The 12938-nt window shown below is 41.5% G+C and overlaps 1 protein-coding gene across 18 annotated transcripts in view; it reads left to right on the top strand.

Annotated features, from left to right (window-relative positions):
- Positions 1-12938, top strand: part of ptk2.L (protein tyrosine kinase 2 L homeolog) — a 215009-nt gene that overhangs the window by 95801 nt on the left and 106270 nt on the right. For all 18 annotated transcript variants that reach the window (XM_041565379.1, XM_041565370.1, XM_041565366.1 and 15 more), the window contains 1 exon segment: positions 12534-12760. In XM_041565379.1, coding sequence (XP_041421313.1) covers positions 12566-12760 — 195 coding nt within the window. In that variant the 5' untranslated portion in view covers positions 12534-12565.

Genomic DNA, 12938 nt, shown 5'->3' with positions numbered 1-12938 from the left:
ACCGAAAAGTTGCTTACAATTAGCCATTCTATAACATGCTAAAAGTTAACCTCAAAGGGGAACCAGATGTATTTGAAGTAGGGATGCACCGAATCCAGGATTTGGTTCAAATTCGTCCGAAGCCTTCTGTCAAAACCAGGACCCCCAGAGTGAGTAGGGGAATTTAAAGGGGGGGCTTTAATTTCCCCTACTCCTCTCTGGGGGTCCTGGTTTTGTATCCTATGTCCTTTGGTAGGGAAATGTCCCTTATTGGCCCGGGGATACTGACCATACCCTACTTGTAGTTCATTTAATGGACTTTACCTATGATTAGAGGTAGATAAACAGAGGAATGGAATGTCCCCGTGCTGAGAAGATAAGTGAGCCCTAAGGTAACCCGAGGCTTGGAGAAGCAGGGACCCCATAAAAGAAGAGCAGCTAGTGAGGGGAAACTCCTACATCCCAGACAAGTCAAGGAAAAGTAGTGGGGTTCCATTCCTCAGTGTGGTCGGGATCAGGTCAGTGTATATTCCCTTGTACCACTAGACAATCCCGTAGGCTGGGGCTCACACCTGGGTGAGACTACCTGTTACTATATCTGTTGGTGCATTGCTGAATTGCTTGCCTCATCCATTATTATATAAATTAAGTATAATTTGTGTTCAGTAAATGCCAAGAACTAGGGATGGGTGAATTTGACCCGTTTCGTTTCGCCAAAAATGCGCCTCCGGTGAAATGTCGCATTAAAGTCTATGGGCGGTGACAAAATGTTGTCGCGCGGCGACATTTTTTTTGACGTGCAGCGAAAATTTGACGCACAACGCCATACAAGTCTATGGCCGTCATCACTCTTCCTTCAAATTAGGGATGCACCATTTCCACTTTTTTGGATTCGGATACCGATGGTGGAGGTGCCGGCCCCCCATACCCTAAGCACCATATTCATAATAATTTGGAGAGGCCAAGTGTGCGTGTGCAGTTACTTTTTTAGATTGGGTCAGTGACCCCCTGTTTGAAAGCTGGAAAGAGTCAGAAGAAAAAGGCACATCATTCAAAAACTATGAAACTAAATAAATGAAGGCCAATTGAAAAGTTGCTTAGAACTGGCTGTTCTATTACATACTAAAAGTTAACGAGGTGAACTGCCCGGTTAAAGTTGTTTATACGGGTAAAGTCAAACTAACCTTCCTCTGCTCTGTATAGAGATGCCCTTAGCTGTGCCCCGGGGGGGGGGGGGGGTTATATAGGGCTTCACTGTGGCATCTTCTATTCATGTCTGTTAGTCACATTAGTGCGTTGTTAGTAGCAGCACTCATCCAAAATTAACCCCAATCGTGTCTGTATGGCTCATTGCTGGTGCCTGTGTGTGTAGCTGCCTATTTATTGGCTACAGCCGGGCCGTTATTGGAGCGAGTGCTGGTCCAGTGGAAGCTCTCTGGGATTATTTACTACTGTAAGGCCCCAGCTAAACCGTCGTCTGCACATTTGCCTCCCGGTTATGTTTGTTGGCAAATATCCCTTGTGTTTTGTTTTTATACAATATTGTACAACTGTTGTGTAGCTGCAGCCAAGTCCCTGTCCTGATGCTGCATTCTCCTTGTTTTGTTTAGCAGATTCACTTTAATTATGCAACAAATGTACCAGGATTTGGGAATATAATTAATTGTGATATCGGGAATCTGGTCGGTGTATATTTGCTTAAATAAGCTTGTGTGTAAGTAAGTGCAAGGGGAGCCAGAGCCCTGATTGTGCCGTGGTGTAGAGCTGATGTACACTCCTGCTGCTACAGCAACTCCCTGCAACGCTAATATATAGCCGTGGTGTAGAGCTGATGTACACGCCTGCTGCTACAGCAACTCCCTGCAACGCTAATATATAGCCGTGGTGTAGAGCTGATGTACACTCCTGCTGCTACAGCAACTCCCTGCAACGCTAATATATAGCCGTGGTGTAGAGCTGATGTACACGCCTGCTGCTACAGCAACTCCCTGCAACGCTAATATATAGCCGTGGTGTAGAGCTGATGTACACGCCTGCTGCTACAGCAACTCCCTGCAACGCTAATATATAGCCGTGGTGTAGAGCTGATGTACACTCCTGCTGCTACAGCAACTCCCTGCAACGCTAATATATAGCCGTGGTGTAGAGCTGATGTACACTCATGCTGCTACAGCAACTCCCTGCAACGTTATTGTGAGTAGGTGCTCCCTCCATAGAGCTGGTGTACAACAGCTCTATAAATATGTGTTATGGAACCATTTTGATCAATAAACAAGGCTGATCCCATTTAGACTGTAAGCTCTATGGGGCAGGGACCTCCATCCTTTTCTCTCCTTGATAATCAGCACTTAATATGTGTTATAACTATACTTTATATTTACAGTATGTGATTGTATTTGTATACTAAATTGTACTTATTGTAATGACCCCCTGTTTATTCTACTAATTTATAGTTCTGATGTAAAGTGCTTTGCCCTCATGAAACACTATACAAATAAATATACATACATACATTTTTTTAGAATAAATGGAGCAATGTAGTCTGTGTGGGATGGGGATTTATCAATGTTTAGTTTTGGGGACACTTATACAGAATGATTATGTTTTCCATGCGGTTTTTTAGCTCCTACAGCGGATATATATATATATATATATATATATATATATATATATATATATATGTATATGTGTGTGAAAATAAGATGAAATCTCCCAGATGGCAGCTGGATTTAGTGGCCGGCAATAGATTAGAGGAGTAATCCCAGCCGTAGATTTGGCTCCTCTCACTTCTATTTGCATTGAGCCGATAGTTGTATTAATGCAGAGTCTCAGGCTGTATAATTAACTCCGGATCTGCTCCATAAACCATGGAAAAATGATAGAAAGTGGAGCGTGGCACAGCTGTCTGTATAAGTAACGCCGCTCTCTTCTTTGTCTGTCGATATACTCAAATATGGGCGAGTTTTATCATATGGGGTTTGTAAGCATTGAACTCACAGCAGCAGACCGAGTGCATGATTGGCCTGTGTGTGGCTCCGGACATTCGGCATTAGAATAAATAGGCCATTGGTCTCTGGAACATTAAAGGAAACTTTACCTAATTAAGTAGGTGACATTAGGCAGTGCGTTATGTGGGAATGGTATATTATGTATTATGGGGTAGTTCACCTTTAAATTAACTTTTAGTATAGTTATAGAATAGCTTATTTTGAATTAACCTTTAGTATCTTATAGAATAGCTAATTTTGAATTTACTTTAAGTATGTTCTAGAATAGCTCATTTTAAGCAACATTTCAATTGGCCTTTGTTTTTCATTAGTTTTTGAATTATTTGCCCTTCTTCTGACTCGTTCCACCTTTCAAATGAGGGTCACTGACCCCATCTAAAAAAGAAATGCTCCATAAGGCTACAAATGTATTGTTATTGCTACTTTTTATTACTGATCTTTCTATTCAGGCCTCTCCCATATTCATATTCCAGTCTCTTATTCAAATCAACACATGGTTGCTAGGGGAATTTGTACCCTAGCTGCCAGATTGCCATCACAAATAATAGAAAATGTAAACCAATCACAAATTAATAATAATATTGCTCTCATTACATCCTACTAAAAGTTAATTTTGGTTAATAACCCCTTTAATTCACTAAAATATTCTGTGTGTGATTAACATATGTGGGCCAGCTTTTGGCTAACATGCTTTCATCAAAACCTCATTGTTTGGGTTCCTGTCTATTGATGGGCGAATTTGGGCCGTTTCGCTTCGCCGTAAAATTCGCGAATTTCGCGCGAAATTCACGAAACGGCGAAAAATTCGCGAAACGGCGCCGGCGTCTCGTTTTTGACGCCGGTGCCCGTTTTTGACGCTGGCGCCCGTTTTTCCGATGCCGGTGCCCGTTTTTTGCCGCAAATTTTCGCTGGCGTTTCGCGAATTTATTCGCTGGCGGCGAAACGCGCAAATTCGCCGCGAATTCGCGCCTGGCGAATAAATTCGCCCATCACTATTCCTGTCGCCTGTTTAAATCTGATTATGTGTATTTTAACAAAGTAAATTCTATCCCCTGTATTGTTTATGAAATATGGGCTCCTCTGTAACACCTGGGGATACCTGGGCCAGAAAGACTGTATGAAGTGACTGATAGCCTCCCTGCTGTGGCTACTGTTGGGCACTAGCCGTGTAAGTGTTGGGTGCCAGTAGTAATTACCCGTCCGCACAATGGATCCAGTCTTGTGACTTGCAGTATTTAGTTATGTTCTGTCAGGACAAAGGCTTATTTAAGGCAAGTGAAGCCGTGCCAGAGAGAACCGTGGGAACAGTGTGGGATTTCTTTAACTCAACTCATAACACATTGTGATCCACATTATGATACGGCAGAGTGAGCCCCCGGCAGTGAATTTGGTTAGAAGGGCCTTGATAAAGGATTGTGGCTACTAGATATTGCTCTAGTTATATGGATCTGAGTGTTACCCACCATTCTAATGCTGTAAAGGTATTGGGACCTGCTATCCAGAATGCTCAGGACTTGGGTTTTCTGGATAACAGATATTTCCTTTATTTAGTTCCTTATACCTTAAGTTTACTAGAAAATCATGTAAACATTAAATAAACCCAATAGGCTGGTTTTCCCTCCAATAAGAATTAATTATATCTTAGTTGGGATCAAGTCCAAGCTAGAGGTATGGGACCTGTTATCCAGAATGCTCCGGACCTGGGGTTTTCCAGATAACGGATCTTTCCGAAATTTGGGTCTTCATGCCTTAAGTCTACTAGAAAATCATTTAAACATTAAATAACCCCAATAGGCTGGTTTTGCCTCCAATAAGGATTAATTATATCTTAGTTGGGATCAAGTACAAGCTACAGGTATGGGACCTGCTATCCAGAATGCTCAGGACTTGGGTTTTCCGGATAACAGATATTTCCTTTATTTAGTTCCTCATACCTTAAGTCTACTAGAAAATCATATAAACATTAAATAAAGCCAACAGACTGGTTTTGCCTCCAATAAGGATTAATTATATCTTAGTTGGGATCAAGTACAAGCTACTGTTTTATTACAGAGAAAATTATTTGGATAAAATGGAGTCTATGGGAGACAGCCATTCCGTAATTCGGAGCTTTCTGGCTATCGGGTTTCCGGATAAGGGATCCTATACCTGTAATTGGTCAAAAGGTTTGTCTGCTCTTGTGAACCTTGTGTTTGATTGGTCAGAGGGTGGTTGCCAAGATTCTTATATACTTCTTTCCCCGCAAGTTGTTATGTTATTTGTGCCTGAAACATTGACATTTATCTACCTTTATGTGCCCAGGATATTGCTTCTCTCTGTATTGGTATTAGCCCATATGGGTGGAAGCTGCCATATTGTTTTTCTGTAGGCAGTACAGTACAGCTATGCATTTCTGTGCAGCATTCCTGACATTGTGCAAACACTTGAAGACTGTATCGTCTCCTGCATATTCCTGGGCTAAATATACAGTGTTAAAGATAGGCTTTGCCTTTAGGCCTGTGGCACACCCTGTTTACGTTGGGTTCTACTCGGGCTGCCTGCCATAGACTTCAATGGCAACTAACTGTCATCAGCACTGACAGTTATAAGGTTGAAATGCTAGTTTTGAGGCTGTGTGATCAATGCTATTCACCCTGTTCACGAAAATGGAGAGCTCAACCCAATCCCAAAATAAAAAACTTGTTATAGGTGTAGGGTGCTTACCCGGAAGACCCTTCCCTTGCATAGGGGTCAGTGGAGTACTAGCAAAAAATTGGGATGCACACCTGTTTGTTGAAGTTGTGTCCAAAGGTGATTTATTTAAGCCCATCACAAAGGGCAACGTTTCGGACCCCTCCGGGCCCTTTATCAAGGCTTGCCCTTTGTGATGTATATATGGGCTTAAATAAATCACCTTTGGACACAACTTCAACAAACAGGTGTGCATCCGAGTTTTTTGCTACTGCTATTCACCCTGTTGGCATGGGCCCTGGCTTGTATAAAACATCTGCTGTGCCACAGGCTTTATAGAGTATAGTCTGTTACTGGCAGAATAAACTACACATTACCCATGTTTATAGGGTGTGTTTGCCCTTTAAGTCCCAATGAGTAATCTTCACAGGGCCTGAATATCTGACACCCCGGCACCAGGTCCGGACTGAGAATTAAAATAGGCCCTGGCATTTCAGGTACACAGAGGCCCAAACAGCCCCCACCAGCCCACTAAATACTGACTTTCTATGGGACCTTATAGCAGCCCCTCTGGCATTTGCCAGAACCCACAGATTGCCAGTCCGGGCCTGGCCGGCACATAACCCTGATTTTTCTGTTCGTTTTATTCATTTGACAGCACGTTTTTAGAATGTATTTATATTGTTTCTAAAATAAACTTGCGGGCGAAACTCCCAGTAATCAGCCCTGCGGTAACTGCTTTCCACTCTCCGGTTTCACATGTTCCCAACGATGTCCACATGCGATAAGAACGGCTTAATCTTCCCTTAAAAACATCTGGCTGGAAATAAACGTGAGGGTTTCTGCGGGCGTTTAGCTTTATTTCAACCAATATAGTCTTATTGGCACTGGGCTGGAAATTTCGAACTATATGTCTCGTATCAACTGCTTGTTACAGGCCCCTCCCACTTACCCACTAAATCCACATTCTAATTCTGCCAGGGGAGAAAGGTCCATTACCAACATCTGCCATTAACTGGGGGAGCCGCTGCTGCCTGTAATGCAAGCGCTTGTGTGCTGTCTAATCTACTGCATTCCATGCCTCAGACATGCTTATTTAGGCACATTTATTCTTAGGGGGGTTAATAGCAGCCGATATGTGATATCAGGAGGGATAGATATTTACAACAGCTGCTCAGTGAATAGTGTCGGCCCCTTGGGATCTGTTCCTTGGCCCCAAATAAAGGTTTAGTGAGGTCAGAGCTGCAGAGACACACTGGGAGCTCTTCTCTCTTTACTACAGGCTTTACATTCACATCTTTATAGGCCATTATACCTGCTTCTTATTTCTCTGCTGTTCAATGAGCTCCTCCGCTTATGTATCAGCAGTGTCCGGATATTTGGCTGAATTTACATGTGTGCAGGTAAACGGCCTCTCCTGAATATTTTCATGAACTCCTATAAGTGGTTCCATATTGCTTATAGTGCATAGTCACACCAGGAATTACCCAGAATGCCTGTGTGGTTAGCAGAGCATGCTGGGAGCTAAAGTTGGTGTTCTAGCCTCTCTGTATTCCAGTGGTAAAACTGGTGTGTTTGCTTTTGTTTATATATATATAAATATATATATATATATATTTATTGAATAAAGTACCCCCTCTTGTAAAATATAAGGATATTATAAGTTACCGAGGAGTTTCATGACCATATTTTTATACAGGTCATGGAACTCCGAGGTAACTTCTAATATCCTCATATTTTACAACTGGGGGTACTTTATTTATTATAATACACAAGTTTCAGTGAGTCATGTGACAGAAATGACATCAGAACTCACCGTTTATAACTGATGACATTAGAACTCACTGCTTATAAGGATATAATTTACAGGATATTCATGGCTTTTGTGTAATATATATATATATATATATAGTCTGCTGTGTAGCAATGGGGGCAGCCTTGTTTATATGAACTATAGTAGCGTTTCTGTAGCAAACACATCTATCATTTGATTTAAAGCACTTTCATTTTTTTACTGTTACTGTTCCTTTAAGCAGTTCACCTTAAAATCTACTTTTAGTATGTTAAGGACCAGTAACATCAAAAAAAATTCTGCAAGTCTTTATTAAGAAATATCTTGGCGATACTCCGTTTGTGCTCCTCTTCAGAAAAGGCGACACAACAACGATCCATCATGCGGTGCTTGATTTCTCCCCCCCTGGCTATCTCCTGTAAGGAAGGCAGGGAGAATTCGAGCGCCGCACGATGGATCACCCGACCGTTTTCTGAAGAGGAGCGCAAGCGGAGATTCACTGTTATTTCTTTACATGGACTTTGCGATTTTGAAGTTTAATTTGTCTTGGTGTTTTTTTAATGTATACTAACGAATTTTCAATTGGCCTTCATTTTTTTTTTAATAGTTTTAATTATTTGCTGCTGCCTTCTGAATCTTTCCCACTTTCAAATGGGAGTCACTGACCCCCATCTAAAACGCAAACACTCTGCAAAGCTACACATTTAGGGGTTATTTATTCAGTTTCGAGTTGTGTTTTCCATGAAAAGTCGAGTTTAGAGGTTATTTTTTGGTCAAAACTCGCATGTTCTTGTTAAAAAAAAAAACAACTAATGTTTCAAGTTAAGAAAAAAAACAAAGACATAACACAATTTTATGTAGGAGGCAGAGGTCCCTTGACCCATTTGAAGGTGTTAATAGCCTTGATCAAGTTTTTATCGGAGGGGTTGCCCTAAAACTTGAGCAATTAGAGGGTTTTTTTTTTTTTTTTTTGCTGAAAACCAGATTCATTCGGGTTTCACAACTCATCAACTCACTGAATCAAGTTTTTTCCATTCAAGTTTTTTCTTAAATAAGGAACCATTGAGTTGAGTTTGTTCGATTTCGTTTGAGGTACAGGTATGGGATCAGTTATCCGGAAACCCATTATCCCGAAAGCTCTGAATTACGGAAGGGCTGTCTCCCAATTTTATCCAAATAATCAAAATTTTTAAAAATGATTTCCTTTTTCTGTGTAATAATAAAACAGTAGCTTCTACTTGATCCCAACTAGGGATGTGCGATTTTGACCCGTTTCGTTTCGCCAAAAATTCGCCCCAGCGAAATGTCACCAACGCCCATTAAAGTCTATGGGCGTCAAAAAAATGTTGGCGCACTTTTTATTTTGACGCACAACACCATGCAAGTCTATGGGCGTCATTTATTCGGCGAAACAAGGCGAAAAAATTTACCCATACCTAATCCCAACTAAAATATAATTAATCCTTATTGGAATCAAAACCAGCCTATTGGCTTTATTTAATGTTTATATGATTTTCTAGTAGACTTAAGGTATAAAGATCCAAATAACGGAAAGATCTGTTATCTGGAAAGCCCCTGGTTTCGAGCATTCCGGATAACAGGTCCCATTTACCTTTGTTAAAGACCTCCCTTGGTGTTACTGCTACTTGTTATTTCTCGTCTTTCTATTCAGGCCTCTCCTATTCATATTCCAGTCTCTTATTCAAATCAATGCATGGTTGCTTGGGGAATTTGGACCTTAGCAACCAGATTGCTGAAATTGCAAGCCGGAGAGCTGCTGAATAAAAAGCTAAATAACTCAAAAACCACAAATAATAAAAAATTAAAACCAATGCAAATGGTCTCGAATATCCCTTTCCTCATGATCATACTAACACATAATGTATATGTGAAAACCCCATGAAAACCGACGCAACACGCGTGGGTTAATAAATATACACCGATAAATCCGCGTCTGAGTTTAAAGTGATTTTCTCAATGCCGCCGTCTTTTTATTTAGATCCGTAATCCCCGGCAGCCTTTAGCAAGTGCAGCTGGAGATGCAAATATTAAGGACTTATTGCGGCGCTGGGATTTATTTTGCCTCTCTCTCATTAATGTCGAATTTATGTAAAGGCGGAATTTATGTAAAGGTTCTTGAAGTGGAAAATGGGATGCGTGGAAAGCGGCGGCGTAATTACAGTTTGGTGTCAGAGCGGGACGTGTGATGTTTAGTCTTGCAGTTGTCGAGATTATCGGGTGGGGGAATCTCATGTGCCCCCGGCAGGAGGTGAAGAACATTGATTTCAATTATATCATTCATGATAAAGCCAATACAATCACAGCGCTCCCACTACATAAACACTGCAACTTCCCTGCCAGAACCTTGCTTATTGGACTGGGGTTACTTGTGGTGTGGGCCCCAGCGATATAGACTTTATTTATATAGTAACATCTCCAGCCTATGGACCTACAGCTTGTGTGTTATTAGTATTGCCACCGCCAAATGTACTACTGGGGTTGTTCACCTTTAAATCAACTGTTAGTATGATGTAGAGAGGGAGACAATTTGCAATTGGTTTTCATTTTTTATTATTCGTGGTTTTTGGCTTATTTAGCTTTTTATTCAGCAGCTCTCTAGTTTGCAGTTTCAGCAATCTGGTTGCTAGGGTCCACGTTCCCCTAGCAACCATGCACTGATTTGAATAAGAGACTGGAATATGAATAGGAGAGGCCTGAATAGAAAGATGAGAAATAAAATGTAGCAATAACAATACACTTGTAGCCTTACGGCAAAGACACACTCTCAGGTTCAGGGAGATTAGTTGCCCGGCGACAAATCTCCTCTTCTTCGGGCGACTAATCTCCCCGAACTGCCTCCCGCCAGCTGGAATGTAAATCACCTGTGGGATGGTACTCCGAGTTCTTTGTTTTCTAAAGTCACCCGAAGTTGCCTCACAAGGAAACTTGGGGCGACTTCGGAAAAAGAAGCGCTAATCTCCCTGAATCTGGCAGTGTGTCTCTGCCCTTACAGATCAGTAGTTTATTTTTTTTTTGTAGATGGGGTCAGTGACCCCCTTTTGAAAGCTGAATTTGAAAAAAAAAAAAGAGCACCAGTTTCAGTTTGATACATTATTCGATAAATTTATTGATACATAGTTCAGCAACAGCCACTTTAGTCTCCAAAGGAGAAACGCCCTGAGCTCTACTAACATCAGTAATGGCTACTGCGGATACATAGGTTGTTTGCATGAAATGGAGGAAAATGAAACTTTATTATAATTATAGGAAATAAAAACTTATATAATAAGCCATTTATTCTTTGGTTTCCATTTAGTTGCATTATATTACCTTGGACCGTTGCCCTTTAAAGAGGTTGTTCACCATTAAACTGACTTTTTTTTTTAAAAAAAAAGATGTAGAAAGTGATATTCTAAGCCAATTTGCAATTGGGTTTTCTTTTTTTCTTTTTTTTTGTGTTTTTTTTGTGGTTTTTCAATTCTTTTTTTTTTTTTAGCAGCTCTTCAGTTTGGCATTTCAGCAGCTATCTGGTTGCTAGGGTCTTGTCCACCTTAGCAACCAGATAGTGGTTTGAATGAAAGACTGGAATATGAAGAGAGGGCCTGAATTGACAAATAAGGTAAAAAGTAACAATAAAACTATAAGGTCAGAGAGCAATAGATTTTTTGCTGCTGAGGTCAGTGACCCCCGTTTGAAAGGTGTGGAAAAGGAAGGCAAATAATGCAAAAACTATAATAAAAAAATGAAGACCAATTGCATATGTGTTCAATAACCTACTGAAAGGTGAACCGCCCCTTTAAGGATTTCCAGAAACTCTAATTTCAGTTGCTGCCCTGGTACAGTCACCCCATACACACAAGCCAAGTGGTTTCTTCCTATGAAGAGATATGAATATCTGGGTTCTGTGTATATCGGCACATGTACAGCAGAAGTGTCCCCCACAGTCTCCAAGAAATGGGGAATTCTAATTTTTTTCACATTTTACCGGTGTTTCTTGGGCTGAGCCATAATGTAACTTGAGAGGGGGAGAATAGTCCCCATACACAGGACATTGTATGAAAAGTTACTATGTCCTTGATTGACTTTTCGACTGTCTTAGTTGCTCTGTAAAATGATTCTCCCTCAATAACATAAGGAAAAATATTTATAGGAGTCAATACAGGCGTGGCTATGGTTGCACTTTATGTATTTATTCATAGAAAGAGTGATTTTCCCTCATGTTGCACTTTTTCTGGCAGTTCTGGGGTAATTCAGTCGTTTGCTCCTGGGCTAATTCAGCCGTTTGCTCCTGGGGTAATTCAGTCGTTTGCTCCTGGGCTAATTCAGCCGTTTGCTCCTGGGGTAATTCAGTCGTTTGCTCCTGGGGTAATTCAGTCGTTTGCTCCTGGGGTAATTCAGTCGTTTGCTCCTGGGGTAATTCAGTCGTTTGCTCCTGGGGTAATTCAGCCGTTTGCTCCTGGGGTAATTCAGTCGATTGCTCCTGGGGTAATTCAGCCGTTCGCTCGTAATTCAGTCGTTTGCTCCTGGGCTAATTCAGCCGTTCGCTCCTGGGGTAATTCAGCCGTTCGCTCCTGGGGTAATTCAGCCGTTCGCTCCTGGGGTAATTCAGCCGTTCGCTCCTGGGGTAATTCAGCCGTTCGCTCCTGGGGTAATTCAGTCGTTTGCTCCTGGGGTAATTCAGTCGTTTGCTCCTGGGGTAATTCAGTCGTTTGCTCCTGGGGTAATTCAGTCGATTGCTCCTGGGTGGGTAATTCAGTCGTTTGCTCCTGGGTGGGTAATTCAGTCCTTTCCCTTTAAACAATTTAAGGGCCAGCTGAGGGCAGGTTTGGGTATTTTGTCCCCTCGTGTTTCTTTACTATAAATCATGACAAGCAAAACACCCTGTGTACCACTGCATTATGGGTGAGGGCTGTGCTGTTTGCCAGCTCTTCCATACGCAGAGTATTTGCTATAGATTCTAATGGAACAGGTGACAGGCAGGTAGGACTATTTTAACTGCCATTATTTTGGTGATGGTCAAAATGTCCTGTGTGCATCAGGTATTATTGAGCGGCTGTTCTGATACGAGTCTTCTTCTCTTCTAGAATATGACAGACACCTAGCATCAGGCAAGGCTATGGCTGCGGCTTACCTGGACCCAAACCTAAACCACAATCCGAGCACAAACGCCAAGTCTCGCCTAAGCACCGGCATGGAGCGCTCTCCCGGAGCCATCGAAAGGGTCTTAAGAGTCTTCCACTACTTTGAAAGCAACAATGAACCAGCAACATGGTCCAGCAATATCCGGCACGGGGATGCGACAGACGTGAGGGTCAGTATTTTCCTTTCTTGATACAATATGGCATTGCCAGAGATAGAACTGACACTTGCACTTTAAAACGGCAATTCACCTTCAAATTCTTTTTTTTCAGGTCACTTGGTTTCAGACTTTTTATTTCTATTTTATATGTGTGACCATTTTTCTAATATTGAAGTGTAAAGTGTCATTT

This window comes from Xenopus laevis, chromosome 6L (genome assembly GCF_017654675.1).
Source record: "Xenopus laevis strain J_2021 chromosome 6L, Xenopus_laevis_v10.1, whole genome shotgun sequence".
Classification (NCBI taxonomy): Eukaryota; Metazoa; Chordata; class Amphibia; order Anura; family Pipidae; genus Xenopus; species Xenopus laevis.
The sequence above is the reverse complement of the archived record's forward strand: the minus strand, read 5'-3'. Positions and strand labels throughout refer to the sequence as shown.